We start from the raw sequence: 25,502 nt of genomic DNA on the forward strand, positions 1-25,502 counted from the left end.
GAATTCACTTCAGCTCTCTACTCTGACTCTGACAGTCTTCCGTTCAGTAGTATATTCAGATTGTTGCTAGTTCAAGCTGTTACATCCAGTTCAGTGCAAAACTAGTCATATACAGCATTTTATATAAGGTTAATCCCTCAGCAGCCACATATTTGCAAAAGTATAATGACATGATTGTTTCCGTGGGTTCTTTTTGCAGTCACCAGTGAGGTGAGCTCCACTGCTAAAAGCTACTAATTCAGTCAGTGACAAAGGTGAGTCAGTATAGTCAGTTCAGTTTAGAGATTCTGTATTAAAAGTTTGTTTGTGCATGTACTGAACAATTCTAGCCAACAGTATGGTTCCATTTTTGAGAAGCTGCACATTAGCTGCGGTGAGGCAACAGAGCTTACACATAAACCCACTAACGCCACACAGTAACCTCCAAACACACAACTAAGAATTAAGCTTTACTTCTCACTTCCCTTTCCAAACAACAGTCCTCTCTGTTCAAACTGCGTACACTGTGTACCTCAAAGGAGCGAAAGGAAGTAGACTAATAGAGCCTTGACCTGAGATATCTGCCATCCTATGTTATTCAGTGATTGTTTGGTCACCTGGTCCATATGCCATTCACAGTCCCACACTGCCTATACTACAGTATGTTGCACTTGTAGTTGGAGGAGCTTGTGTGTTTTGATGCCCCAGCCACATATTGGATGACAATGTTATTCTGTCTGTTCAGTTTATCTCATCTGCCTGTTACGCTAATGTTCTGCTGAACATTCAGTTTGGGTCAGCCTGGTGGCATTGAGTTTTACCCTCCAGCTGCTAGTGTTCCAATAGCAAACATTGATCGTGTGAATGGTTTCTCTGTAAACTTCCAAGCAACACCCTCAACTGTCCATACACTCAATACACTGAATCAACAGAGAGAGGTAGAGAGAAACAGGGTGAGAGGGGCAGAGAGGGAAAGAGCAGCTACCAGGAATATCAGGACTTAAGGCTGCATGAGTTACAGCTCAGCACAGCTCAGCGAATGAGTTACTGTTATGCAAGCGCTCAGTCAGCCCAGCTGGAGATCAGAGTGAGAGAGAGAGAGCGAGAGAGAGAGAGAGAGCAAGCAGCGAACCGAGTGAGCACTGAGAGCACGGCTGAACGAGCTGAGGGAAGGCTGGAGAGAAAACAACGGCAAGTGAGCAGAGAGCAAGCAGATTACAGCTGGATCTACCGTACATGCACATATGAACGCACACACCCGCTCACTCCCTCTCTTTCTCTGTCATACCTCCAGCATCATGAGCCGCAGCACAGAGGGGATTTTCCTCTCTCCGCCAAGGGAGTGAAGGGAGAAAAAGAAGAGGACAGACAAGAGGAAAAGAGTGTGAAGAAGCTGGAGAAGAGAAGAGGAGAGAAGGAGGAGGACAGCAGGAAAACAGAAGGGAAAACAAGAAGAAGAAGAAGAAGCAACAAACTTTCCCCCTGAAGGATCTTCCTCATATTGAGACTCCTGAGCATGATGCTGTGAATCCTTCCTCCCTTTTTTCCTCTTCCTCTCACAGAGCTCTTCTTCATTACCTGGCCCCATGTTTCCAAAAGTGGGACCCACAACTCAAAGCGCAGGCAGCCACCTCTGGGTGCTGCTGAGCCCCTTGCTGTGTGTCCTGGTCCTTGCTAAAGGCTCCACATTGAGCCCCGAAAGCTTGCAGAGCACCGCTGCCACGTCGCTGCCAGAGGACTGGACCGTCACAACGATTCAGCTGCAGCCGGACCTGCAGACTGAAACCCAGACACTGACAGAAGCACAGACAGAGGCTCAGACAGAGACACAAACTCCCTCAGCCACCAGCAACTATACAGGTTAGTCTGTCGGTCAAACAACCCATTGATTCCTTCCTTTTTCCTATCTGTGTGAAGTTAAATGATGATTTCTTGTGTACAAAAAGTTTTCAGCTGCATGCCTGAAGTGAAGTTGAGTCTACATTGAAAGAAAGCTGTTGTACAATTACGTCCCCAATTGAAACAGTTGACCAAGCTGTTCCTCTGAAGCTCCTCATTTCACATTGAAATAAGTAGTAGTTGAAAAAGTAGATGTTTACTCTATACTCTGGACAAAAGATGACACCTCACACTCCCGGTGTTACACTGTGTTCTGTGACCCATTATCTAACCTGATCAGGAATTACAGCTAAATTGCCAAATCCAAAACTTTTTGTCTTGGTCACCAACTGTCGTTTGATGACTCCACAGTGTTTAGATTTAGATAATACGTACTGTATATTGTTAACCAATCAGTGTCACACCACCAGTAAAACTTAAATCTCAATTCCTGTATAATCAAAAGTTGCTTTGTTATTATAGCTCCCAATGGCCTTAAAAATCTTACCGAATGTGGGTATTTACAGAAAATACACAAGTAATTACAACAAGTCCTTAAAGGTTCTTGAAACCATACTTGTTAAGTCTCTTTCTCTTTCAGTTTGTGTTTCATCTTACCTTGACCTGAACCTAACCTTAGCCCTAACCCCAAGTATCCTCTATGATAGGCTGCTTAACCTAACTCTAACACTTAACCAGCACTACTGTAAACACTACTTGAGGGGCAAACAGTTCGACGAAAATAACTGAAGGAGCTCTAATTCGGTATGCAGGTCCTGCATGGATTCATTGAAAGCTGGTTAGCATTTATTCGCGTGATCACCCATCCAAGAAGAGACTTACTCTTAAAATCACTCCCCAAGAAAAAGCACTCACAAAACTAAAAGGTTCTTATTGATTTTCCCCCTCGAAACTCATTAGGGAGGCGACAAAGTTTGATTACTGCAAATAAACATCTGTATCACCCTGGCAGCTGTTGTGTGTGCGTGTGGTGTTTGTGCACGCAAATGTACTAGCATGTGTACTTACTCTGCTTTGCTATTGATTAATAGTAAATCCGGGTGTGCAGTTTGATACATGTGCACATATTTGTCAGTGCAAGTGCATGCACGTGTACATGAATGTGTGTGTTTTGGGAGGTGTGTGAGGGTTAAGACTTGGTTTTACAGTTAGGGTTAGGTTACAGTTACTTTAGGTTAAGGTTAGGGTAAAGATTGGGATTATAATGGTGATGGTTTGTATGGGGACTAGAGAATGTATTTTGTTAACAAGCTGGTCTGCACAACTACCCCTAACCCAAGTATAGAAGTACCAACTTCAGTGTTTCTACATGTGTGTTTATGCCTAACTCTTGTATGCTTAACTAAGACTACAGAAAATTGAGTGCTTGCAAGCAAATGTGCACTTTTGTGTGTGTGTGTATGTGTGTGTATGTGTGTTTGTGTGTGTGTGTGTGTGTGTGTGTGTGAGGTGGCAGGTGATGCAGTTAAAGACAGTTCGTTATGTCCAGGCTGGAGCTGCTCAGCCTGAAGAGAAAGCTGCAGCGCCACTCGCATGACTTCACCTCCACTGGAGCATGAGCTGCCTTTCTCTTCTCCTCTACTCCCTCTGTCCATTTCCTGTCTCTCTCTCGCTCTCCTTTTCTCCTCTCTGTCTATACTGCATGTCACTTTTTCACTCCTTGTTTACTTTCTCCAACCTCTGTCTCATCTGTCTCTCTTTTTCTACTAATTGCCTTTTCTGTCACTTCATTTTTTTCTCCCGCTCCTTGTTTTGCTCTTATTTTTCATTTTTTTTCTTCTCTCTTTGTGTCACTTCTTGTTTGTTCTTTTGTTTCCTTCCACTCTCTTTCATTTTTCACATTTATTCTTATGTCACTCGCCCACCCTTTATCATTCACACAGCTGATATCCTCACGTGTACGAATAAATAGCCTTCAGCAGATGACAAAATGCAAATCACGTGCCTAATACACACATATTACACACACACACACACACACACACACACACACACACACGAAATGAACGCACTCAGCCCAAGCAACACCAATCTTCTTAAAGGTTTAGAGAATAAACAACACAGTTGCTCATTTCATAACGGCAGCTCTGTGTCTGACAGAGCAGAAAGCCCTTTATACTTTAATAATACACGTACACACAAAAGCACACACATACACAGGTGATCAGCTGCTTGCCACATCACACCACATGCATGAATTACACCAGACCACAGCTTTTATTTGAGAGAGTTTCCAAAAACTCAAAATCCTGGAGGTGTGCTTAAAAATATTGCTCTCAAAACCAAAGTGTGTGTGTGTGTGTGTGTGTGTGTGTGTGTGTGTACACGTGTGTGTGTGTGTGTGTGTTTGTGTGCATGTGGTGTGTGTTTGACGGTATAAAGTACTTATTCCCACAAGCATTAACAGATAAAAGCAGCGATCCTTATTTTGTTTACTTTTTTCACCACAATTTAAGCCTATTTGGCTCTTTCCCTCAGGTCTGGATTACAGAAGCAAAACTGCGTTTATGTTTGGACATTTTAGGCATTTCAGTTTTTGGCTTCTCAAGGATAAAGTCTTTCTCAGCTGTCATTTATAGGACAATAAAATAAAAGCAGTTAAATATAGAAAGCTTTTGTACATGCAGAGGTTTTGGACATGGAGGATTCATAAAGCAGCCAAAAGCAAAACCACTGATTGAAGACAAAACTGGACGTGTCTTTCCAGGAAGAGTTGATGCATGGGTTCCCAACCGTTTTTATCAGACCTATCCCCACAGCCATGTTAGATGAACTTAAGTATCCCTTCATGGACACCAGCCATCATATTCCAAACATGTTCATTTGAGGTGATTTTAAACTGGATGTTATTCAACATCATCATCTATATAAAAGTGGATATTGTCATACAGTTGAACTGTTTCTGTCAATTTGGTCAACTTTGCGTCAGTAATTCTACAGAGGCTACACATTTCAACCATTTATCCATTACTTTTAACTATTAGTTTGAACTTTTCATTCATTCATTTAGTTATCTAATTCAACCATCATTACCTTTAGCTATTTCAACCATTTACCCATTACTTTTAGCTAACTATCGTCATCGATTTAGATATCTATTTCAACCACTTAGCTATTTCACCAATTATCAATTTTACATATCTATTTAAAAGTTTTGCCCGTTACTTTTAGCCAACTATTTACTGTTTAACTACTACTTGTAGGTAACAATTTCAACCATTTATTCATTACTTTTAGCTAGCCATTTACGGTTTACCCATTGCCTTTAGCTTACTGTTTACAGTTTATTCATTAGTTTTAGCTAACCATTTACTATTTATTCATTACTTTTAGCTAACTGTTTACTGTTTATTCATTACTATTAGTTAAACATTTCCTGTTTTTTCATTACTTTTAGCTAAGCCTTTACTGTTTATTCATTACTTTTAGTTAACTATTTACTTAAAGTGATAGATAAATGGATTAGCCTACTGTTTATGCATAATTTATTATTATTTGAACTGCAAGCATTACTTTTAGCTAACTATTTAGACCTCTCTGCTCACTTGCCCTAAATTTCACATACTCTCTGCCACAACATATGGTGTTCAGGTCTTGCAGCTGTCTCAATATGTAATTGTTGTTTTAGTTTTTTTAATCAAATTCTAATTTCAGTTTTTTCTCATTAGTTGAGCTACTCCACAATCTCTACACGTGTACATGTAGGCCTGATTTCACTGTTATAGTGACTCTTTGCAGCATGTAGGTTGAATATGTCAATATAGAGTGGACTTACTGTACAGAACCAAATGTTTAAAACCTTAAAAAGTCTACATCCATAGTTTCCATTAAACCAATTCCTGAATATCTTTCATGTATTAGTTCAGAGCAGTGTACAAAGCTTGTTCAGTGTCATATCACAGATGTCAGAGGTCGAAGGTCAGTTGGAGGTGGTAAAGATTCAGTGTCTTCAGGGTAGACAGTGTGAAAGTCTCCTCCATCCCTACGCCTGCTTACTGAATCCACTGTTTTAAAATCAATAAAACTGGTGGCATGTGAAGGTTTAGCGCACAGAGCCTTGGAGCGTTGGATCAAATCAGGGCTTTCAGGCTCCGTCAATACAAGCCTTGACTGATTATGCAGCTCGTCCAGGAATCCTCTCCGTGGGCTGTTCCTGGAAATGAATTGATCAGAGTTCTGCTATTGATTAGCTTGTCCTCAGGTGCTCCTCTTTCTATATCAGACTTCATTTACACACACTTATATCCTGTGGGGCTTCTTGTGTTTATTTTCTCTGTGAAATGTTTTAATAGCATCTTTATCTTCGATTTTATTTTATTTCCATGTAAATGCACCTTTTATTGCTGTTTGTACCTCCTCTCACAACTGAATGTACTGACCTGTTTTGCTCTTGGATGAAGAGTCCATTTTGTTGTGTCTTATCTAACAGTATCGACAGGCAGTATTCAGCACAATAGACATGATTAATTAGAGTATATCCATATACACGCTGTTCACCGGAGTAAAAGCAGGGTATAGAGTATGCTCTCTATGCCAGTAAACAGAAACAAAGTACACACACAGCATGCATGCAGTGTGAGCAGAAGACTCGTATCAGTTTGCAGAACTACACATTCAAAGTTCATACTTTAAAAAAACTTGAAGGTATTTAAATGAATATATAGATGTAGAAACAACAAACCAACAGCTTAATGCAAAAGTCACAAAGTTAATTCTATTGGGATTCAAAAAGCATTTTAGAAAATGTAGGAAAATAGGAATGCGAAGAAGTAAGTTAAGCAGATAAAGCAAAACACTTAAGAATAATGCATTGAAATAAGTGACCTCCAATGTGGTAGAAAGGATTCGCTGTGTACTATTTATGGCATTTTTTTCATGTTCGGACGAAGATTTTGGCAAAGCTGCAGTGGTACAGTAGCTATCCAGGTCAACCTCCTGTTGAGGACCTGGCAGGCTGCTGATGAGCAACAGTTATTTCAGCTGTAGAAAAGCCATGAGTCTTAACATTAACACGGTAACACAACCAATTAACCTCTACAGAGTGTGTGAGAGTTAGTGTTAGGCTTAATCCCGAAACGAGGCCTATATCACTTACTTACGGTTGTATGCAAAAGTTTGGGCACCCCTTGACAAATAACATATTTTGGTGATTTTTTAATTGAAAAGATGTAAACATGGCCTCTCTAGGATATGGAACACAAAACATAATTTTCAGCAAACATTAATGCTCAGTTGCTTTTTATGTCATACATTGAACAAAAATAAAAACATTGTGGCATGTGCAGAGGTTTGGGCACCCCACATAGTCAGTTCTTAGTAACACCCCCTCTGGCAGGTATCATAGCTTGCAAGCACTTTTTGTAGCCAGCTAAAAGTCTTTCAATTCATGTATTTGGGATTTCTCCCATTCTTCCTTGCAAACAGCTCCTAGTTCTGCGATATTGGGCCGTCTTACATGCACAGCTCTTTTAGGATCTACCCACAGATTTTCAATAATGTTTAAGTCAGGGGACTATGAGGGCCATTCCAAAACCTTCAGCTTGTGTCTCTTGAGGTAGCCCATGATGGATTTCAAGGTAGGTTTAGTAAAATTATGTTTAGTAAAAGGCACAACAGTAGCGAGTGAAATGACATCAGTAGTAAAAAGACACAAATATAGTAAAAAGGCACGATAAACAACATTGAATGGCAATGATAAAATACGAGGCAATGTCAAAATATGTGTACAAATGTGAAACAGAATAAAACTTGTAAGATCAATTCATAAAAAATAAAATATTATAAAAAAGATTATAAAAATACTAAAATACTAAGAGCAACCAAAGGTCAAACATGTACATCTTGAGTTTTGTCTTAAAAGTGTCAATGGAGGGGGCACACTTGATCAAAAGCAGAAGAGTATTCCAAAGCTTTGGAACTGCAAAGGCACAATTTCCCTTACCCACTGGCCTCGATCGTGGAACAGTTAAAAGCAATTGTTCTGAGGATCTAAGAGGCCTAGAGAAGTTCTGAATGTACAGGGGCGCCAACCTATGTATGGCTTTAAAAACAAATAAGAACTTTGAATTCTGTCCTGTATTTGATAGGTAGCCAGTGCAGGGATGCTACTACCAGTGTAATGCTGTCTCTCTTTCTAGTACCAGTTAGGAGTCTCACTGTAGCATTCTGCACCAGCTGCAGGTGAGACAAAGAGGACTGACCAGCACCCAGGAACAGTAATAATCCAGCCTTGAGGAGATTAATGCGGTGGTAACAGTCTTCATATCATTGAGTGAGAGGATGGACTTTAGTTTGGGAATGTTCCTCAGCTGAAAATAGCAACCTTCATCACAGAGTTGATCTCTTTGTCAAATTTCAGTGCTGAGTCAAAGATGACACCAAGATTCCTGGCATGTGCATAAAGGTTCGATGTCAGTGGCCCTAAGTGGCTCGCTACACTCCCGGTGGTGTTGGAGGGACAAAAAACATATATTTCCATCTTATATAACATTCAACTGAAGATAGTTTTTTGCCATCCAGCATTTCACATCCTGGAGGCAATTACGGATGGATGTGATAGAGTTGGAATCCCTTTGACTCAGTGGAAGGTATATTTGAGTGTCATCTGCATAACAGTGAAAGGAGAGCTTGTGCTTGCAGAAGAGCCTAAAGGAAGAATATACAAAGCATAAAATGGGCCCTCAAATGGATTGGCAGTGCCCTGGATGCCAACCTGGTCCTTGAGATGGTTTAGTAGACTACAATGGTCAACTATATCAAAAGCCACGCTAAGGTCTAAAAGAACAGCACATTTACCATTGTCTTCTAAAGACAAAAGTAGGTAATTTGAGACTTTGAGAACAGCAGGTTCTTTGCTGTGATGAGCCCTGAAGCCTGATTGGAATTTTTAATTTGTACGTTGGACAAGCAAGGGAGCTTGGAGATGGGACGGACATTGTTTAGTTCTGATTTGTCATTGTTAGGCTTTTCGATAAGTGGTTGGACTATTGCATGTGTAAAGCAGGGTGAGACAGTTCCATTTGCAAGACTGCTGTTTATAATAAGAGAGACTGTGGGACCTACAGTGTCCAATACTTCCTTTAAAAAGTAAGTAAGAACAATGTCCAAGGGGCAGGTGGTCCTCACAAATGGCTGTGGTCAGCATAGGACAGTGGCAACAACAAGGTTTAGAACTGATTCAATTGTGTGGAACAGAACTTTGGGACCGTGGGAATTTTCTGGAGATAATGGTGGCAAAATATTTTGCTCTTGCAGCTTTGAAAGATTGCTAATAATTTGTCAGACAACCTTTCGGTATCTCAAATGAAACCTGTAGACTATCTTTTTATCATTTACATTCTGCCTTTCTACATAATTGCCTAAGCACAGTTGTCGTTGTTCAGCCATGGCTGAGTTTTGGCTCTAGGTTTTCTTACTTTCAGAGGGGCAACAGAGTTCAAGATGTCTCCACAGATTGAATTAAACTTTGCGACCAATTGGTCTGTGTTCACCTTAAGGGGTTGGGCCTTAATGCTGCTGAGTAGAGAGGATGCTATGTAGGCATTTGAGAATTTACTTGCAGTAGATGTATTTATAGAGTGGGAGTTGGTAATTGAGGATTGGGGACGGTGTGAAACAAGGTGGAGAACCTGATACACTGATGATCTGAGACACCCAAATCCTCCACATCCAGAGAGGCAGTGGTCAGATCAAGTGTAAATACCTAAGTCCAAGGTATGGCCACAGTTGTTAGTTGGGCTGGCAACATGCTGAGCAAAGTTAAGAGTCCAGTTCCAAGAAATTCAGCGGTGTTGGCTGAATTCCCAGACGGTTACCAAATTACCAAAAGTTTGAAACAACTGATGATAAAAACTCAGAGAATTCACTTAGGAAAATGGCATTCTGTTTGGGCAGGCGATATACAGTTACACATGGACAGGATTTGCACCATCTGTTTTAAACATAAAAACCTCAAAACTGGTGTAAATATTAGAAGCAATGGGAGTGCACTAGTTGCATTTTTTTAAATGACTGCAATACCTCCTGCACTAAGCCTGGGTGAGCTTAAAAAAAAAAGTTATGATCAGGAGGACCAAGTTCTGACAGCTGGCTATATTCATCAGAGTCCAAGTTTCAGTGAGGAACAAGAAATCTAGGAGGGCGGAGGAGATAAACTCATTTAGAATTAAAAGTGCAATGTGGACAGGAAGCCCTATCTGTAACAACAGTCTGAATAGGGAGATGAACCGGTGAAGGTGCTAATGCCCGGTAGGACAGTTGGAAGGGACTAGAGCTGGAAACAGGGGGAAGACAGTAGGAAGGGACTAGAGCTGAAAAGAGTAGCCTGAGATGAAACCAGAAATGAGGAGGAGGATTCCAGGGGCTGTGTTTGGAGTGTGAACAATTAGTCATGTGGAGAGGACTGCACCACGTGCTGAACGTTAGTGGCTAGCATTTGTTAGCCCAGTTTGTCCAGGTGGATTCCATCTCTCTTAAAAAGGGACAATTGATCCCAAAACAAATAAAAATTGTCAATAAAAACCACATCACTGAGGACTGCTGAATTGACCGGCACTGCGGGACAGTGTGGGGATGGGTCCAGAAATGAAGACAGATTTGCCACATTGTTTTAAAAAGTTAAAAAGGTGGTTAAAATATATTCTAGTCAGCCCAGACTGTTGATGGACTGTGTCATTTGTTCCCACATGAACAATTATTCGTTTAATGGTGGTCAGGAAGGAAGGCAGTAGTACCAGGAGCTTTTCCAGGATGACAGGGGCACTAGGGAGGCAGTGTGTGGCTGTGTTGAGGGAACGTACACTCCTGATTATGGAATCACCAGCTATCAGTTTGGTGGATGAAGGGATGGAGACTAAGTGCAATCAGGACAAAATAGCACATGTTCAGTGACCACAGGATGTGGTGAACTCACCAGTTGTGGATGGGCGGTCTGGACAGGTGAGTTAGGGTGCCAAGACAGGGTCCGTCTTGGCAGAATGGTTCTCTGCTGGCCCTGGGCGAGGGAGACCTCCAGATCCTCTGATCACAGCCTCCTTAAGCATTCTGTGACATGAGGAGGGGCCCTACCCTGTCATTTGTTTGGCTGTCCCATGGCTGTAGCCAGAGAGGAGTCCAGGGCAGATGTCCGAGTCTGAGATTAAGGCTTGTGACATTTGGAAGGAGGGCAATCGGGTCAATGGAACAGCAAGAGTAGACGACTGCATATATGAGATATGCTTCGCCTGTGCAGAAGCGACCAATACAAAGCCGTCAATCATCCTGTCCTATTCCCGGATTTCTGTCTCCAGGTGGTGGATAATTTCCTTCAGCTGTGATAAAATAAGTTAGATCAGAAAGATCCACTCCCAAAAAAACCCATTAGAAGTCAGTTTTTAGTAGAATTGTTTGGCGGGACTCCTAACTGGTACACATAGACGCTGTCGCAGCGGCATCACATGCATTAATGTTTGCTGAAAATATTGTTTTATGTTTCATATCCTAGAGAGACTATGTTTACATCTTTTCAATTAAAAAATGACAAAAATATGTTATTTGTCAAGGGGTGTCCAAACTTTGCAAACAATCGTAGCAGGCAGTCTACCTCTTAATCTGGTCAAGCAGGAGTTTACAGTGAATCCTTACTGTCTTTTATGTCAAAAAATGCATACTTTACAGACTTTTCTGAAACAGTACCTTCTGAGGGAATCAGCCTCCCTTCACTATTTTGTTATAGTCCTTCAAAAAGGAATCACTGCAGAATAAAACAAGTGCAATGGTGTGCTGTTAAGTGGTCAGCAACCACATTCATGGTCTGGTAGTTCTATGTAGGTGGAAAAATATTCTAAAAGAATCCAACTTCTTGAACAAAAACACTGATGTTAAGGTTTAAATACAGCATCTACCTCATGATTACTATAAGCTGCTTACTCCTTACTCGGAGTCTCTTTAGATAAGATCGTCAACTAAAAGCCTGAAACGTGAATGTGAAACCTTACAATGACTTTAATCTGATTATCTGACAGGCAAAGCCAATTACCTTTATATATTCCAGGCTATTTCTGGTGCCTAGAAATCCTGTGACACGCTAACACACAGGAATACAAATGCATACACACTCACTGGTAGCAGCAGGTAGTGCATTTTAAAGCCAATTACTTCTGTCCATTTGAGGTTTTTTTTAAGAGTGTATTGGAAGCCATGCTAAAATCTTTACCACTTCAGATCCACAGACAGTTTGATCTGCCTGTTCTCATATACAATAAAACCAAGTTGGCGTATATATGGTATATATGGCAACACAAAACTTTCACTGTTTAAGCGAAGAGCTAAAATTCAAAGGAACCTTGTACCTTGCATGGATCTACCGAGGTCTCACCAGTGGGAGCAATTTTGGGTTCAGTGTCTCTCCCACAGACAATGGGATCGGGGATTGAACCACCATCCATGTAATTGGTGGTCGACCTGCTCTACCTCCTTAGCCACAGTCGCCCACATGATGTCTGTATTTCTACAAACAAAGATGTACCACAAGAAGAATTTCTGTGAGGACACGTACAGTACATGCCAAGGTACATACACAGGCACAAACACATACACACATTTAAAGCCATGGGTATTTCTGTCAGTGACACACACTATCGTCACTCCTGAGCCCTGCGGGCTTGGCGAGCTACAGACAAAGAGTTCCCTCTGTCTCCTGCTTGTCAATCCAATATGGCTGCTGGCAGTGACTCAACTTCATTATTACCTTCCCACGGCTTAAAAACAGCACCAGTCGCTGAACAAAGTCACTGAGGGAGCGTTTGAAAGGAGCCTTCTCTCTGCCCTAACAGTTTTAGAAGGGTGGTAACAACTGAAGGGCAGGAGGAATGAAAGTAAAGAGGCAGCAAAGACAAATGCACCCCAAATTAACTCATCTGAACTGTTTTTTCGGCACATTGTGTCATACAAAATCACAATCACAGTAGGCATAATCAATTAAAGCAATAGTTCAACAATAAACAATATGGAAATATGCTTATTCTTTTTTTTTGCCAAGTAAGATAAGTTCAATATCACTTTCTACTTATTGAATGGTAACAATCTTCTCCACTAACTCTTGGCAAAAGAGTGGGAAAAAAGCACATTTCCCAAAATATCAAACTATTGATTTGAAATGATCAAATGAGGGAGTTGGTAGAAGACAAATGATAGAATTGGTAAGAAAAGCTAACACAAGTGCTCCAGTAGACAAAAATTTCAACAAAAACTCTTTTATTGGAAATGTACTTTTTAAAAATACAAATGTCCCAAAAGCTAACAGAAATCCCCTTCAGATCTATTTCCAATTTTCTTTTGTGATAGAAATTTGTCTTTTACCTTTCTGAATATCCACCAAGGACCTACTGTATACTTCTCAGTTTCCTAAATTTCCAGAATGCCACAATGAGTTTTAGTTGACTTATTCCAGTTTAAACAATGAGACAGACACGATGGCTGAACATGCAAGAGAAGAACGAGGAATTTAAGATATCTTGTCTCTGTCATGTAACTTTGATGAAGGCCTCCTGCTGAAATGTGCTGCTTTTTCAGTGCCAATAATTCTTTTTTCTTACATGGCGGCAGTTGAGCCCCAGGGGCGTCAGAGAGGTGAACCAGTCAATCAGTGAAGTGTGTAGTTTGAAATGTCCCTGCTCTGTTTAACCGAACAGATTATCCTCAGTCAGATCGAGTCAAAGCTGCTGACTGAAGGAGAACATGAGTACCTTTCAGCTTCGCTTTCTGGTTTTTGCACATAGTCAGCATAATCTCACTGTGCGTGTCGAGTAAGTATCCTTGATCACTTTATTTCATTCTATTAATTTTTCAAAAACAACCTAAACAGGGTAAGCATTAAGTACGCACTGGACACAAGCACTCACATGGCAGAGGCACACATGCATGCCTTTATGTGTTTGCATAGGAACACACACTACGCAGGCAGAGCAAGAGCCGGGGGGATTAGGTAATCAGTTGTGATACAGCGCATCAGTGAGGTGCCACAGAAATAGATACAGTGATGATAGAGAGGAGAATGAGGCATGTTTATTTGAGGTCAGATCACATAAAGAGCAGCTGGAGCAAAGGGACCGAAAAACACTCAAGAAACAGACAGTAACACAGGGATGAGTGAGATGAAGCTAGTCATCTGTCAGCCAAGAATGCCATCTTACATTAACTTCAACTTTGACTTTTAGCATTTGGTTAAGTCTGACACAGAAGAAGGTTATTTTTATCCATTGTTTATCAAGGAAAAACTGACACAGCATGAAAGAGGGAAAGCATGAGTCTTCCCTCCTTGAAAGGAAAGCAGACAATCCAGTGATTTCAAATAAAAGTTTTTCAGAATAAAACAGCATCACTCATGTGTCAATTAAAACTAGTTGCACTTTGCTAGGCATTGCAGAAAACACATTTTCATATTAACAATGGATCAAGTAACAATGTGTAATGTGAGAAGGGTGTCGTGTAATGACAAATCCACAGATTATTTTCACCCATATCTGCAGTTGCCTTCACATCAATGTTTTAACATCTTTCAGCCTATCATTTTGGGTTTATGACTCGCAACTTCACAATTGATTTTAGCTGATAAAAGCTTTGATAAACCCACCATAAACTACTGGACCAGGACCACAAGGCAGACAGACAAAACTAGCTATTGGAGGATATTTTTCCTCAGGAGTTGATGAAAACCAAAAAAATATTCAAACTTAACATTTGTCGGATGGACAGAAATATGGACAGACAACACTAGCATGCATTTAGACAGGCTCCAATTGAATGATTAAGTTGTTCTGTCTGCTAGCTGTGTAAATAAAGAACTGTTAACTAACACACTATTCATGTATTCAACTTTTATAAAGTGATAATCATAGACTGTATAAAATATGGACGTAGTCACCGTGACATCACCCATTGGTTTGTGAACTGCCGTTTTGAAGTTTAGCTTTTTGACCATCGCCATCTTGGATTTGATCGTTGCCATGTTTGATTTTTGGAGCCAGAGGTGACGATATGTGGACCTTGGTTAGCAAGGTGCATTTACAATCTACAGTTAACAGTGAAAATGCTAATGCTAATTTCCGAAATTCTAAAACCATTAAAACAAAAAGTACTCACCGGAAAAACTGAACTTCCAACTCCTGAGAGGGTATTTTATCACAACCAAAAGCTGGACAAGACTTTTTTAGGTGACGAAAATATTATAATTAATTTTCATGAACTGAAAACACACACTGAAATAGCAGCAGCTACACCTATACTCTGGGGTTAAGCCATGGTTACGTTACGTAACCATGTCAACCGCAACGTAGCCACACCCTAAAGAATACGCTACTTTATCATCTATTTCACTCTAAATGGGACCATAATTTACAAAATGAACATCATGCTGTATTTAAGAAGGCTTGAAACTAGCAATTGAGACCATAAACTCATTAGGAAACTGTTTACTGAGGTAATAAATCAAGTAAGTAGTAGGGTCATTTTCTCATAGACTTCCATAAAAACGGACTTCTTTTTGCAGGGAAAATACAGGATCCAGATTTTTTGGAGCTTGACCCATACTAGGGACAAAAATCAAGATATCTGGGCCTTTGCTGTGTGCACTAATTTCGACCACTCTTTGGAGTACTCTTGTAAAAGATATTCCCCTGCAACTCGCTCCTGGGAATGACTGAAGGTTGTGAGTATTCTAATACAAATGTGTGAGTGAGTGTGCACAGGCATGCATTGTACATAACATCTGTGCGTAACTCCACACATTCATCATACATGTGTGCATGACATGGGTGCATCCAGCTAGTGTGTGTTTGTTCTGTTCACTCATTCTGTGCATGTGTGTGTTTCTTTAATCTTTAATGCAGGGAAACTAATCTTTATTTAATCACAAACTATTCCGAGTGCTTCCCTGAGACAGAGATGAGTGGTGGGAGGGTAGAGAAGAATACAGCAAAGTGGATGTTTGGTTGATGGTGTCTGGTTGCCAGGTTTGAGGGCTCAGAGGTGTATTAGCGCCCCGTTGGCAACTGAACTCTCTGATTGGCAACCCACGGAACCTACAATGACAGAGAGGCTTTTCTGAATGGGGCCGAACCAACAGGACTGAACAAACAGACAGCAGAGTCAACACACACACACAGCTAATGTGGTCTCCTCTCTGCGTATAAAACACACACTACCTGAACACTAATACAGATTTCAGCCACGTACACACACAAATCCTATGCACAAACACACAAGCTAACTTCCATCCAAAGTCAACTACAGAAAGATCAACTGCACACCAAAACCAACGCACATTTTTAATCTATTCGGCATTAATTCCACTTTTTATTGATGCTGCATGGGCTCCAGTTGGGGTGTTTTGTTTGTTTGCTTCACATCAGCATTGCTGTTCTTCTCTGTTTACTACAGCGTGTTACTTCAACGGTTTGTAGAGATAGCGACGGGTTTCCTGCTGCACCGTGGTAACAGCAAGCAAAAAAACCCACCTCCACTAGAGTCTTAAGACACACACTGTCACGTAATATGTTCAATATTTTATCTGGCTTTATAAGCTAGAGGTAAAGACTTTTTTCTTTGGCAGGCAGGAGTGTGTGTGTCTGTGTGTGTGAGGAAGCTTGGGAGGTGCATTACAGATTTAAGTCCTATGACTAGGTGTTAGTTTCCAGAACACATACTGTACTTGCTCCAACAAGTCCTCCAAATTAAACAACCAAATAGGTCTTGTAATATAAACACAAAATAATTTATACTGTATTGATCATGACAAACCCACAGATAATTATAACCTAATTCCCCTCAGCTCTACCGAGCATTTTAGCTTCTTTTAGCTTGTTGTTTTGGTATTGCCCCCACAAATTTACTGTTATGGGACACTCTCACCACTCTTGTCAATTTGTAGCTGCAGTACACAGGTGTTTTAGTGAAAATTCTTCATGGCACACTACCTGCCCGCCACCAGAAAACCAGTAGACAAAGTTTGCAACTAGCTGGTCGACAAAGTGAAGCATGTAGTAACATTTATTAGCCAGATATTTTTCTTAAGAGTTGATGGTGACCAAAACAGAGATAAAAGCAGAGTAAATGTTGGACTTAAATTTGTCAGGTGGCCAGAAACATGACTCCCAGTGATTACTAATGTTGCTCTGCAACTGTGGTTAACTGTACGTTAACATCTTCACCATAACAACTTTATAAGATGATAACTCCTCAATGTGTTTACAGCTTGTTCCACTGCCCCCAAGTGACAAAAAACAATGAATACTATGAATTTAAATGTTAGTGTGGAGAATGTTGGTATTTATGCAGCTGTTATTGCAGAAAACAGTTCTGAGGTATGTGTGAGTCTGTTTAATAGATCATTATAAACAAGCTCTTGGTGCTGAAATGAGAAGCGATAAAGTCACGGGATGAATCTCAGATGATAATTAAAACCACCTTATTTTAATTAAACAATATCATATCTCTTTCATTCAAATGCAAATTTGATCCCTTAGTATTATTTCACTGAGAGATTTACATCTCTCAAACACAATGACGGGATTATATTATTTTCAAAGAGCAACAGTTTTTGCTAAGCCTGGCATCGGCAAAAAAAAAAAAAAAAGCTAAGATAAACTATTCCTCAATGTCCATGCTTCATTAAAACTCACTGAAGCTCATCTGAACAGCAGACTTAGTGATATGATAATGTCAATCCCTGTTATTACTTCATGTGCATACTAGTCACTGCTTAGACCAGGATTGAGGCCATGACAAGAAAAATTCAAATATCAATCAGTTTTATCAAACTGTTTTATAAATCTAGCTATTTTAAGAAGCTACCAGAAGCTATTTTAGGTAGCTGAGGTGGTTTGAGCAAGTAATATGCAAGTCATATAACTGTAATATGCTTAGACAGATATCAATAAACACCAAAACCTGTGGAAAAAATGATTGATGTTGTGTATCAGCCCCTGGAGCAACTGATACCCCAGTATTTTCTTCAGCATTTAGTTGTGGAGGTGACCACCTGATAGACACACGTATAGGCACGCTCACATACATACTGCACACACACAGAGACAGCATCAGTAAAAGGTCTCTAAGGGGAAACAGAATGGCTTTTAGTTTCCCCTTCAAAAACAAGTCAGCTTGTCCTTGTTTCCCTGTACTGTACGCATTACGCACGTGTCTAGTGTGTGTGCCTTGATGTTTATGGGTGTGTGTGTTTATGTGTGTGTGTGTGTGAGAGAGAGAGAGAGAGAGGGAGGGGATGCTGTCATCTTCATACAGGATCACGGGATCCTCTCTCGCCTTCTCTACCGCTGCAGAAATCCTCCCATCTGTCGCTCCTAATCAGCAGAGAGCAGCTTGCATGTTCACAGGGTCTTATACTGGGATGACATCTCTTTCTGTCTCTCTCTCTCTCTCTCTCTCTCTCTCTCACACACACACACACACACACACATACACACACACACACACACACAGATTACACTAATACTGACACAGCAAAGCAAACTGCAGCATCACATGCCCTTCTGGCTATTACTCATTAAAACATCAGCAACACTCAACATCATGCTGTAATTTTTCTTCAAAGCAATTGTTCCTTTAAACTGACCAATACTTTTAAAGCTGCACTAATCATTTTTTTTATATTAACAATGAAAAAATTAATAGTATAGTGATCACCCCTCGTAGAATTTCCCTCAGCTCTATTAAGCATTTTAGTGTCTTTCAGCTAATTGTTTTGGTTTTACAGGCCACAGCGTACTGTTTGGGTTCACTCTCACTACTCTCATCAGTCTTGTTTCCAGACACATCAGGAAGCTGTTTTCAGTAAAGAAAGGACTTATAAACCCACTGTCTACTACCTGCCAAACCCCAAATGGCAGACAGACAAAGTTAGCGGCTAGCTGGTGAGCATAGTAGAGCAATTAGCCGCTAAAGTACCACTTATTTACCAAGGAGGAGCTTAAAGGAGAGTGAATATTGGACTTAGATTCATTGGGTGGTAAGAAGTATTACTCAGACTTGTGTCGGTTGGATGTGTAAATGTTTGCTAACACATTCACCATATCAACTTTATAAGGTGATAATACGTCAGTGTTGTGTTTACAGCTCCTTGTGCTGCACCCAAAAGTGGCCAAAAATCAATTGCAGCTTTAAAGTAAACAAATCATTTTCATAATTGAAATCTAGTGCAGCTGAATGTTTTTTAGTGAATGTTGGCTCCTGTTAGTGATTCAAGTGAAGATGCATCATACCAAATCACTCAATTTATTAAAAATGAATAATATTGCACCTATAATGAAGCTAGATGGGGTTTGTTTAGTTTATGACAGGAAGCTGTCCACCATCTTTATAGTCAGTGCAAACATGACCCTTCCTTTCAGTTCATTTTAAGTAAAATATAATTTTGGATAACAATCTAATCATCTTGTTTTTATAGTCGATACAGTTGAAGTGTTTTTGCACATAAATTCATGCCTAACATACTGGCCATAACAAAGTACGAGTCAGAGATTTTAGAAGCCAGAAATCCCAGCAGCTGGCCAAGTAATTGCTGAGTCATCAGCATTGATCAATAACCTTGTCAGCCCCCTGCAGATATCAGATAGTCACTTTGTGCTATAATGTAGAAAAAAAAACATTACTTTCTGTCTGAGTGAAGTCTTTCAGATAAATGTGGGATGCTTTGTGCAACCAGCGAAGCTGTAGGTTCACATGAGAGTTCCTGAGAGCCTCAAAAATCCCTGCAGCAAAGTCTAACAATAGCTGCTGTATCATGAGACCTCTCAGAGGTATTTGCGTATTGTAGCATAAGGAAGATAAAAATAGTACTTTCTGTCTCTCCCTCTCTCTCTATCTATCTAGTGTAACTGCTAATCCCAGTGTAGAAAACAGACACTTTGGCCTTAGCTAAGAAAAAAGAGAAAGAAGAGGGAGAGAGTGGTAAAGAGAAAGGCTGGGAAATGGAGGAAAATGTTGGACAGAGAGGGAGACCAAGAAAAAGGAAATAGGTGCATTAGGAAGAGATAGTGGGGCAAATAGACAGTTTAAAGTCATTAAAAGACATCAACACTGTTAAAAACTTAACAGCTATTGATGAGTACAACAAGACTTCCACCTACCTTCAATCGTGCAAGGCACTTTATACCAGTTCTTGCAACTAGTCCCTGCACAATAAAAGAAAACCCCCTCCGGAGACCTTAAAACCCAAAAACCCTGCTCTTCTGGAGGCAACGATACACAGTAAATGGTGTCACTCAGATCAAAGAGAAGCTTTTTTCTACAAGTGCCATTATGCAACAACAGTCAAAAATAATACACAGAGAAATCCATTGTAGAAATACCAAAAAGACAAATATATACACCTAATTGCAGGAAAATGACCAGAGTGCAATGGATCAAGACACCAGGCGACAACTAACAAATTGGAGTTTTGCTTTTTGCTTTTTTTGACTGATAAAACTTGACTTAAACTCTACCAGTACTACGTGTAACTACTTAAACAGGACTAAGCGTCTGTAGTCATGCTTGCTGCTCTGTGAGGCTGTACTCAGAAACAGCAGTGTTACCATGTTCATCATCTTATTTTAACATGTTAGCATGATAATTCAGAAAATAAGTTATTACGATTCACCCTGAGGTAAAATGAATGTCTGTGCCAAATTTTATGACAATCTATCAAATAATTAGTAGTGCTACAGTATTAAGTTATTGGGATTCATCATCTGGGAACCATGAATGTGTGTACAAACTTTGTGCCAATCCATCAAGTAAATGTTGAGATCTTTCACTGAAGATGTGAAAACTTTGTCCAGCTGGTAGCACTGAATGAAAAGTCAGAGGATCACCAAAATTAGGATTCAGCCTCTTAGAACCTTGAATATTTGCACCAAATTCCATGGCAATCAATCCAATAGTCGTTGAGACATTGCATTAAAAAACAAAAATGATAACCAGCTGGTAGTACCAGGAAAAGTCACGAGATCCCCAATGTTTACACTTTTTCCTCTAGACCACGAATGTCTGTACAAAATTTCATGACAATCCATCTAAAATTTGATCTGTTTTATCTCTCCTCAGGTCTGTCCTGTACCCCTGTCCTGCCACCACGTCGGGGTTCCTTCTATGTGGAGAGCGGCACAGGTGTGTCAGTCGGCAGCATCTTGGCGTTCTGGTGCCGTGAGGGATACCAGCTGGTTGGCAGCGACAAAATCTACTGTAATGTCAGGAATGGCAAACCGCAGTGGAGCAACTACCTGCCTGTATGTGAAGGTAAGCACGTTTAAGCAGAGATCTAGACAAGATTTACACAGAAGCATATTTGGGAAAATGAGCCAGAGTTTCAGCTTCACTTTACTTTACTGACTCATGTTTTAAACATCTTCATAAAATACCCAAGCCTTTTTTAAACTTGCTATTTTCGCCTACAGTCAGTAAGAACAACTACTACATTGCAGCGGTTGGACTAGTTCTCACTCCACAGCTCTGGTTGTGCGTGAAATCTGGTTGCAGCTTGCATGTAAAGCAATGCTGGTGAACTTGCACAGCACATTTTTATGCTCAGGGAACGTTTCTAACGTTTCCTCTCGACATGCAAACATGTCATGTGAAATTAACATCATGCTGGATAGAGGAAAGGCAACAGAAATGTTACTGAATCCAAAAAGCATCCAAACATCGACTGTATGCAAAATGGTGGTTCTAGAGGAAGAACATGGAATTTGTTGCAGGATAAATCTTTTTAAAAGTGCCAATATGATATCACATGTATTGCTAAAATTTAAAGACAAGTTTATTTAGACATAAAAGTGTCACCTGATTCTTTTCAGTACAGTGTAAATTATTTTGCCCCACAGCGATCCCCAGGCCAGAGGACCGTGGACTGAGAGTGGCTGTGTTGGCTTCAGTGGTGAGTGGCATCGTCATCCTCACCATGTCCCTGTCCTTCCTCATCTGCTGTCTGCAGGAACGATCCAGCCGGGACAGAGCCAAAAAAGAGGGACGGAGCAGGTAGATGCAAAAAATAACCATGAATACAACCCCTGCAGTTGGATCCCTCAATTACATCCAGCCTTTGGTTGTTGGTATATGGGCACCACAAAAGTGATAAAGTGCTCTCCTCCTCAGACGCAGAGAAAAGCGCTCAGCCCGTCGCAGTGAATGTTGGCTGGAGAGAGAAGAGGGTGAGTGGGAAGCCTTCCCTCCTCCCAAGATCTTCCATCTCTCCCAGAGGATGAACCCCCGTCTGGCACCGGACAGCCCGCTCTACCTGACTGGAGGCCTCAGTGGGTATGAGAACAGAGGATACCAGAGGTAAACTGGCAGCACTCACGTCTATAGAGAACCACAGTCAGCATGAAGGAGCATGCTTTGTATTACAAAATGCAGAGAAACTAGGAGGAGACTTTAAAGAAGCATAAAGCTCCTCCAACACTGAACAGTTTTCCAGCCTACTGGTAACCCAAATTTGAAGTTTAATTGAAGGGAAATTGATTTTTTGATCCTGCAAACATCCCCTTATTACATTGCTCCATTCCATTCAGTGTCATTTAATTCATAAGTATTCAAACAAAGAGGGAAATGATAAGAAATGAAGGTTTTCCTCTGTAGATCTTCATCAGTACTTGATAGATTTCAAGAAAACCAGGAAAATACAGAAAACCCTCAGACACACCAATAAACTCTACCTTTAAGATGGTGCTAATATCAAAATCAACAAATAAACCAGTTATAATTAGGTTAAATGTCTGAGGTTAAGTATTTGAGTTTTCAAGTTGATAAACTGACTGGCACGTGAAGACTATTACTACACTATTACAACAGCTAAATAATTATGTTTGCTAAGCTCTTATGCTAACACATCTCTTATTAGTTAATACAAAGCTAAAAAGAATCCCTCTCATTAGCAAAGAGCAAAGTATAAAACATTCAGGTAGCAGCTTCTCATTTTTAGCTAGTGCTTAAAATGATAAATGTCAGTAATGTCAAATTATATGAGCTGTGACTAGTTCATTTTAATTCCGTTATGGCTAAACTTGGCTACAAAAAACATTTCTGTGATTGCAGGTGGGCTGTGTGTTTTTGTAGTTCAACAAACTGACAGAAGTCTTCTTGACAGAAAGGATCTAGCTGCCCATCTAATTTTAAGTTAAAAAGCATGAATTAGGCTGGCTCTCAAGTGTTTGAAAAATGAAACACATATAGAGCATTTCTGACCTGTTTTCAAAGATCTGTTTTTAAAGATTTATGTCATCGCTTTCTCTCGTTCTTTCTCTCTTTCACACAGGAGTCAGGAGAGTTTGCTGAAGGCCTCTCTGCCCGGCCTCTACCGTTCCGAATCTCAGCTTTACCCGCATGTCGTCCTGCAGCGGGTCCCGACCCCGACAGCGCCCTCCGCCCCTTCTGCCCCTTCCGCTCCATCCGCCCCTCTCTACCTCCATCTCCCCTCTACCTCTGCCGCCTCCTCACCCACCCACACAGCCACCCACACTCAGCCTCACATCATGGCGCAGTACCCTACCCCGACGTACCCGCCTAACCCCAACACAGCTGTGCCCGCCTACCCTCACCCAACCCCGGCTCCAATCTACCCCAACCCTAACCCAACACCACAGCGGCCGTGGCAGTAGCTCCGCCTTCCACTTTCTATAAGAATGAAAGGAAAACAAATCAAGTTGGGGCAACATCTGAAGATGTACGGGGTGTTGTGCCATCATTGCTGAAGATGTTGAAGGAGAGAGAAAGCGTCACTTTTCAGCTTGGATGTGACATCTACAGGCACATTTTGGAGACACGTGAAGTCTTTTTACTGTTTCATGTCCTTTTCTCCCACACAAGACTGCAAATGTGATGCTCCAAAGCAAACATGAAGGATAAGAGTAGAAATGGAGATGCAGCCCGCATAGTAGCTCCCCCTCTTACTGCATGCTTGCTGGACTTCTCCTGCAACTTGGACTCAACAGGAACTGAACACCTTAGATTTCTTGTCCCTCGATGCTTCCTGAACTGCTACCGCACTTTCTACAAGAGTAGATCTTATTTTCTTTTAGCCGTCAGAAATTATAAGAGAGCTTCAAGTAGCCTGTCGTAAAGGGAACACTAGAAGGTTTATTTTAAAACGTACTAATTCAGTTCAACCGTTGACACTCATGAAAGAATAACCTTTACTGAGGGACTTCAACAATGGCCGCCGGTGTTTAGGCAGCTCAAACCTCTAAACAATGTTGATTTTTTAATAGTTTATTGTTTAGAAAATGATCTCTATCAACCTTCCCTCCCTATCAAGTCCACAGAAATCTAATCTAGACCAAAATAAAACAACAAATATATGTATATTTTTGCTTTAAAACTAAAGATTTAACTTAAACTCCTGAAATCTCACCAAAGCCATGGGTGATGTAATCAAAGGTTTTGGGTCACTTTACAGCTCTGTTAATATGTCCTGGTATTTTCCAACACTGTGTGGGGAAACATGGATTGGCGACAGGGATTTGTGGGTAGCAAGCACACTGTGATTAAAATTCTGTTGTTGCTGCAACTGCTGAACGGAGCCAGTTTTGTGCTGTTTGTATGGACTCAATAATGCAGTGAGTGTTTTAAGTTGATCCTTTTTTCTCACCAAAATTGTTAATGAACTGTCTCTGTTTGGTTTTCCTCTGACTGCACTGCCGTAACTCAGTCTGTCACATAATTTATAACAAAAGCTTGTTTTATGGTTGGCAGTTTTACTGGTAAAATATGTTGGCAGAGTCATTTAGGGCTCCAGATGGGTTTTAGGAACATGATTGAATAGAATACACAGACCTTCAGACAATGTCAGATCAGTTATTAATCAGAGAAAATTCTACTTTATTGATTTTTATTTTTAAAAGGCTAGTGTGTGATATGACACAGGTTCTCTTCAGTATGTGAGTTATAACAAGAGATGAAGGCTTGTCAGATACACTGTGAGAGTGCTGCTTTGTCCTTGATGCAGGGGGAACTGCACTGAAATGTAAAGTTTGAGAAGGGCCAATAAACCCTAATTCACTTGAATTCTCTAAAGCTCCGCTGCAGTTCTGCAGCTTTGCATATTGTTTCTAATTTCATTTTTTAATGAATAATTAATCTTATACTTTCATTATTCCCTTGGTCTGCTGTACGTACCTGCATTTTGAAATCATAAACTCTGCAAGAGCCCCTTTACTGTTGCTTTTTTAGTGAGTTTAACCTCTAGCTGCTTTTTTTATTTGTAATAGGAGTACTCTAGTAGACACATTAACAAATCTGCACTTTACACTTTTTTGAAGGGGGGTGTGTATCCGGGGGTAAACGGCTTGGACTGGACAGTCATACTGTAAACTGATGTATAATAATAACACTGCAATAAAAACAGATTTTTGTCTAGTTGAACAGTTCATCTTGTGTCTTTGCTGCACAGTGAGTGCTATTTCTGACAGAAGGGAGGGAAATAGATGAATAAAGAGAGAAAGAAGGGAGAAGACAAAGACAAGAGGGACAGGAAATACAGAGAAAGATGGATCATTTATCATGTCATCACAGCTGAAAATGAGGAGATGACCTCATTTGCCTGCAGAGCGACACCGACACATGATATGGATGGAGTGATTTGTCTGTTCACACTG

At 40.5% G+C, this 25,502-nt stretch overlaps 1 protein-coding gene across 2 annotated transcripts; it reads left to right on the top strand.

The window, feature by feature from the left end:
* Positions 1–424: 424 nt before the first annotated feature.
* On the top strand, positions 425–25,269 carry zgc:162331 (uncharacterized protein LOC793007 homolog). 2 transcript variants are annotated; one of them, XM_044342604.1, is made up of 5 exons: positions 425–1,839; positions 20,959–21,150; positions 21,735–21,888; positions 22,006–22,191; positions 23,165–25,269. In XM_044342604.1, the coding sequence occupies exons 1-5, from the start codon at positions 1,566–1,568 to the stop codon at positions 23,505–23,507; spliced, it is 1,149 nt and encodes a 382-aa protein (XP_044198539.1). In that variant the 5' UTR covers positions 425–1,565; the 3' UTR covers positions 23,508–25,269. The 2 variants fall into 2 exon arrangements, with proteins under 2 accessions (XP_044198539.1, XP_044198540.1); XM_044342605.1 differs by lacking the exon at positions 425–1,839 and adding an exon at positions 15,403–15,562.
* Positions 25,270–25,502: the final 233 nt, after the last annotated feature.

Source organism: Thunnus albacares, chromosome 23 (assembly GCF_914725855.1).
Source record: "Thunnus albacares chromosome 23, fThuAlb1.1, whole genome shotgun sequence".
Taxonomy (NCBI): Eukaryota; Metazoa; Chordata; class Actinopteri; order Scombriformes; family Scombridae; genus Thunnus; species Thunnus albacares.

Coding starts and splice junctions, on each gene's coding strand:
- zgc:162331 (XM_044342604.1), top strand. CDS start 1,566: ATGTTTCCAAAAGTGGGACCCACAACTCAAAGCGCAGGCAGCCACCTC. Junction 1,840..20,958: donor AGCCACCAGCAACTATACAG/GTTAGTCTGTCG, acceptor ATCTCTCCTCAG/GTCTGTCCTGTACCCCTGTC. Junction 22,192..23,164: donor GAGAACAGAGGATACCAGAG/GTAAACTGGCAG, acceptor TCTTTCACACAG/GAGTCAGGAGAGTTTGCTGA.